At 48.1% G+C, this 6,022-nt stretch overlaps 1 protein-coding gene across 1 annotated transcript in view; it reads right to left on the bottom strand.

The window, feature by feature from the left end:
• Window positions 1-993: 993 nt before the first annotated feature.
• SAFB2 (scaffold attachment factor B2) overlaps window positions 994-6,022 on the bottom strand; it is a 42,130-nt gene continuing 37,101 nt past the window's right edge. Inside the window, exons 17-21 of the mRNA XM_066274902.1 lie at window positions 5,550-5,592; window positions 4,382-4,509; window positions 1,888-2,000; window positions 1,669-1,735; window positions 994-1,379 (exon numbers count right to left, since the gene is read on the bottom strand). Coding sequence (XP_066130999.1) covers window positions 1,229-1,379; window positions 1,669-1,735; window positions 1,888-2,000; window positions 4,382-4,509; window positions 5,550-5,592 — 502 coding nt within the window. The 3' untranslated portion in view covers window positions 994-1,228. The remainder of the gene's footprint in view (window positions 1,380-1,668; window positions 1,736-1,887; window positions 2,001-4,381; window positions 4,510-5,549; window positions 5,593-6,022) is intronic.

Raw genomic sequence — 6,022 nt, 5'->3', positions numbered from 1 at the left:
CTATAAAAATGTTTAGGGAGAGACAGGAACATTGATCAGCTCCTGTATGTGCTTTGACCAGGGATCTAACCAGACACCTCTCTGCTTTGGTATGAGCTCTAACCAATTAAGCTATCTGGCCAGGGCTAAAGATTTTATTTATTTATTTTATAGAGGAGGGGTGTAGGGTGAGAAGTATTAATAGAGTTGCTTCATTTTAGTTGTTCATTGATTGCCTATCATATGTGTCTTGACCAGGTAAGCCCAGGGTTTCAACGTCAGCATTCCCAGTTGAAGCTTTAGTCACTGTGCCAACACAGGCCAGGCTTGTTCAGTAGGTTTTAATAAAGAAAACTGGAACATTTCTATCACAAATGAAGAGACTTCACATGTGAATTTGCATATCAAGAAAAAAATGGCTGCCTTTTTAGAAGTTCCAGTTGTGCTCTGGGAGGCCAAGACTAAGCACTACAGAGCTGGCCACACACACCTACCTCTAGCTAGGCCCCAATTGCACACCATTGCGGGACACTGCCCTAGGCACTCTGACACAGGGTGAAGTGACTGGTCAGGGGTTCCACAATGCATACACCCCTCCCCTCAATAAAGAATTCTAGTCTGACCTGTGGTGGCACAGTGGATGAAGCATCAACCTGGAATGCTGGGGTCGCAGGTTTGAAACCCAGGGCTTCAGTCAAGGCACATACAAGAAGCAACGAAGTTGATGCTTCCCACTCCTCCCCCTGCTCTAAAATTAATAAATTTTAAAAAAACCCTGAATTCGGAATTCCCATTCCTGCTTTGACACCTACAAGCTCTAAGACCTTGGGCACATGATCTGACCTCTGCACCTGGCTCCTTTTCTCTCAGATGGGGAAATGACACCCCACTTTGACAGTTGGGAGAAATCAGTATGATGAGCCAGCAGCCACAAACTGAGCGCACGATGGTGATGCTGTAGATTGGTACTATTCTCTGCTCTGTAATCACAACACACACACCAGAATGTGAACCGTAAACTTTTATTAATGGAAAATGGAATGCCTTGTTACAGAAACCTTGTTTCAAAAATGGCAGAACAAGAACACGCTTATTTATTTTTTTAAAAAAGTGAGTTCACATATTACAGAGCTACAACATGGTGGCAGGATTTGTTTTTTGTTTCTTAAAAGATTCCACAAGTTCAAGGTAACTGGCTAAGAGATTCAACAGTGCATCTGCCTACCTGAACACGTGGAATGAGTGGGGTTTAGTAGCGGCGAGTGAAGTGGGGGTATGGGTGGGGGTGTGGGGGTGGGACTCTGCTGCCCCGGTCCTGGCCGGCCAGTCCTCCACCTTCCAGTCCTCCACTGGGCACCACATGGCCCTGGGAATGCCCACCTTGTGCAAAGCCGCCTCGCCTAGGAACAAAGGCACACGTTTGTCCCCTTGAAGTGCTTTATATTTTCACCACCATGTGGCACAGTACATGCAGCCTTTACAGCCCATGTGGCTTTTTCCAGGTGAGAAATATCCCAATCACAAATCACATTCCAGGCCACTAGTGAGCATTACTGCAGTAAGTTGCCAACAGCTGCCTTTTGGATTTGTTTTCAAAACATTTAAATCAGCCAAGTTGATCAAACATGCAAAAAGGGGAGAAGCGAGGACAGGAACAAATCAATTTGATCCAGGGACAATACTTCTTACCCCAACATTCCACCCCGACTGGCCATGTGCCCTGGCCCTGAGGGCCCAGATAGGCTCCTCTCACCACCTGAAGGAGAAGAAAGAGTCTGCAAACAATCCCTTCATGGAAGCCTCTGGCCTCTGGAAATGCTGGGGGAGGCTGGCCTGTAGAGTTTCAGGAATGGCTGCCCTTGCCCGGGAATGCCCCACCCACACTCATGGGCAAGAATTAGCCCATACCTAGCCACCTGGCGTGCTCCCGGCCGGCCGTGCCTGTGTCAACCATGCCCGGCCATACACGCTCCTGGTGCTCTTCTAGCCTCTGACTGTGCTCCGTCCAGTCACGTCCACCCCTTTACCAGGAAAAACAAAAACAAAAACAAATAAAAGCAGATACACCACAATCCCAGTATGCCTCTATGAGAGGCTGTGGAGTGGCTCATTATACCCCATACCAATGGTTTCTGAGGGAACTGGGTGAAGATGCAACAGGCACTTCTCTAAAGGTGTATGTGACTAAACACGAGGTGGCATTCAGCACCATCACAACCACATGACTGAGAAGTATGAGATACCCAATCCCCATGGCTCTTATCAGAAAGAGACAGACAGTATACATTCTAGTGAGGATGTGGAGAAATCGGAACCCTTACACAAGCTGGTGGGAAATGAAAACGGGGCAGCCTTGAGGGAAGGAAAACACAGCAGCAGTCCTCAAAAGGTTTAACTTAAGAGTGACACAGGAACCAGCAATGCCACTTCTAGACGCCTAGAGAAGGGAACATATATTCACACAAAAACCTGAACATGGTCCTGACTGGCTAGCTCAGTGGATAAAGGGTCAGCCCGACATGCGGACATCCCAGGTTGGATCCCCAGTCAGGACACACACGAGAAGCGACCACCTGCTTCTCTACCCTTCCCTCTTCTCCTTTTCTCTCTCTTCCCCTCCTGCAGTCAGTGGCTCAATTGGTTCGAGTGTAGCCCCAGCCACTATGAATAGCTCAGTTGATTCCAGCATCAGCCCAGACAGGGGTTGCCAGGTGGATCCTGGTTGGGGTGCATGTGGGAGTCTGTACATGAATGTTCTTAGCAGCATGATTCATAATAGCCCCCAAATGGAAACAACTGCAAGTGTTGATCTGTTAATGTTAACTCATGAATACATACACAAGACTTGGTTCATCCACAGAGGAACATTATATGACCCCGAAAGGGAGTGAAGCACGGACACTCGCTACAATGTGGATGAATCTTTTTTTTTACAATGTGGATGAATCTTGAAATCACAACTCTCAGTGAAAGAAACCAGACACAAAAGGCCACACAGTGTGTGATTCTAATATGAAATGTCCAGAACATCAGAAAATCAGAAAGTGAGTTAGTGGTTGCTAGGAGCTAGGGAAGGGGGATGAGGAATGACTGTTGATGGGGACAGGGCTTCTTTTTGAATGCTAAAGACATTTTAAATTGACTGTGGTGATGCCTGCACAATTGCTATGAACATAATGAAAGCCATCAAATTGTACACTTTAAATGGGTGAACTGTATGACATGTGAACCATGTCTCTAAAAAGCTGTTTACAATAAAAAAGAAAAATGTTTCATCCTGACTGCCAGTAACACAGTGGATAAGAGTGTCAACTCAGGATGCTGAGGTCCTAGGTTCAAAACCCTGAGGTCACCAGCTTGAGTGCAGATTTGCCGGTTAGAGCATAGCATTGCTGGCTTGAGCATGGGATTGACATGATCCATGGTTGCTGGCTTGAACAAGGGGTAATGGCTTGGCTTGAGACCCCTACTCAAGGCACGTATGAGAAGCAATCAATGAAAAAGTAAAGTGCTACAACTATGAATTGATGCTTCTCATCTCTCTTCCTTCCTCTCTCTCTAAAAAAAAAGTTTCAGACAGAAACTCTGAGAGATTAAACTCCAAATACGGTCCCAGCGTGTGGGCACCTGCAGTCACCATGGCCATCCAGGAAAGCTTCTCAGACCTGAGCATTCCAGGTTCAGCCTGGAATGACCAGTGCACTGGCCACTAGGCTGACTGGTGCTTAGAGGCAAGATCTAGGAACCCATCAGAACCCACAACAGCTGTCTGCAAGGGACAATGCAACACTGCTCCCCAAAAGTGAAACTTGAATGTTTCTAGTGTCTGTCGGCAAGTTGACTGCCACCCAATCACATAATGTCACTGCTCAGGGCTGTTTTCTGTCTGAGAGTTCCCCAATTCCATTTCCCACAGGTACCTGCACATATGAGAAAGCAATCAATGAACAACTAAGCTGTTGCAACAAAAACTTATGATTGATGCTTCTCATCTCTCCGTTCCTGTCTGTCTGTCCCTATCTATCCCTCTCTCTCTGTAAAAAAAAAAAAAAAAAAAGGCTTAAATGTTAAAGGACCAAGTGCTAACTCAGTAGGTTGCTTGGGAAAGCACACTTTGCACTAACCTATCAGACTGGCACTGCAGTCTTTGCCTTACACCTGGAACTCCAAAAGAGATGAAAAGAACTTTCTGGTACCCATGACAATGGTCATCAAAATGTCTAAAGACAATTTTGAGGGTGTGTGGCAGGGATGTCTCCTTTAGCAGGCAAGGGCCCAGTGACAGAGACATGCACACCTAGGGTGACGTAGGTGACCTGGCAAGGTACAAACAACCAGTTCTCTCTGGGGGGGGGCCCTCAAACCAGAGAAGATGCCCACCCGTCATGGACCACCCACTAACCTAGGTGGAGGTGGTGGTCCCCGGCCCTCGCTCATCCTCTTGTCCGAGCTGTAGCTCCAGCCATCTCGAGAGTCCCGGCTGTGGCGCTCTGGTGGGCCTCCATGGCCGTGGCGGTCATCTGAGTAGTGCTGGAAGGCAGAAGTGGGACAGGGTGACTCTAGCCATGTCATCCCCTATAGGGCCGAGCAGGCTCACCTTCTGGAAAGCCTATCAACCTGTATACACTGCTGAGGTGGGCTAAGGTGGGCTGGGGTGAGGTGGAGCACCTCTGGTCACTCTGAGGACTTGCCCAGGCCCCTCTGAATCTCACTTTGCTGGATGCTCTGCTTAAGACCCTGACAATGTTACTGGAGATCCTGGTAGGACCCTTTGCTTCCTTGTTTGAGAACTGAGTGGCTCTGCAGCTCCAACACTGGTACCACACAAAGTGTAAGCACAAGCCTCTCTGGCCCCGTAAGGAGAGCCAAGCTTCATGGCACTCAATGCTTCCCCTGAAGGGTCCACTACAAAAAGTCACTTAAGAATCTTCCCCAAAGAACTGGGACTGTCCTCCTTGGTGATGGCAGGAGGGCCCCTCCCACACTCCTAAACTTCCTCCTCTGCCATCAATCTATGGAGTCGGCACGGCGCGGGCCTCACAGTAGCTGACAATAGAGGCAAGTGCTGAAGAAACGAACTTTAGTGCCCTGGCCAACTGTTCTCAGAGAACACACACCTCTACTTTAAAAACCACAATTGTGATGCTCTGCCCCCCCCTTTTTCATGGCCGGCTCCCCTTTTCGCTAAGCTGACACCTGATGCACCCCTCACTAGGTGGCAGCAGAGTAGAGACAAGAGGACCTCCCCCAGCATCTGATATAGAGCGACACACCCAAAACATGGGCTAAATGACCCCCAACAGGCCACCAAGCCCCATTCTGGGTACAGTGGCGCATCCCACAGTTTCGAGACCCAGAGGCACTCTAAGCAAGCAGACAACAGAGACACTTGCAGTTTCTGCTGGATAAAATGAAGCAAGAACAAGCCCTACACATCTGAACACAGACTCTACTCATCAGAAAACACGCAATTCTATATACTTCTCTATTTGTTAGCCAGAAACACTGTGTCCGTGTTCCCCCACCCACCCAGACACAGAGGAGGAACCCGGTGTCTGGGTGTTACTCACCTGCCCATCTCGTTCTCCCATCACTGACCTTGAGCCTTCCCTCCTGGAAAAAAATATATCTAATTTCAATGGTAGCTGATGGTATCATATAACATTTCTGCAGGCTCCACACAACAGTTCCACGATTGGGATACTTAGAACTGCCTGATTAAAAAAGAAAAAGTTGGCAGGTCATCCTGAAACACCAAGATTGCAGGTTTGATCCCCAGTCAGGGCACATATGGGAAGCGACCAATGAATGCACAACTAAGTGAAACAACAAATGAGTGCTTCCCTCTCTCTGTCTCTCTAAAACCAATCAATTAAAAAAAAAAAAAAAAGCCTGACCAGGCGGTGGCACAGTGAATAGAGCGTTGGACTGGGATGTGGAGGACACAGGTTCAAACCCCGAGGTTGCCGGCTTGAGCGCGAGCTCATTCAGTGTTCTGTAGCTCCCCAGTCAAGGCACATATGGGCAAGCAATCAATGAACAA

Source organism: Saccopteryx bilineata, chromosome 1 (genome assembly GCF_036850765.1).
Source record: "Saccopteryx bilineata isolate mSacBil1 chromosome 1, mSacBil1_pri_phased_curated, whole genome shotgun sequence".
NCBI lineage: Eukaryota > Metazoa > Chordata > Mammalia > Chiroptera > Emballonuridae > Saccopteryx > Saccopteryx bilineata.
The sequence above is the reverse complement of the archived record's forward strand: the minus strand, read 5'-3'. Positions and strand labels throughout refer to the sequence as shown.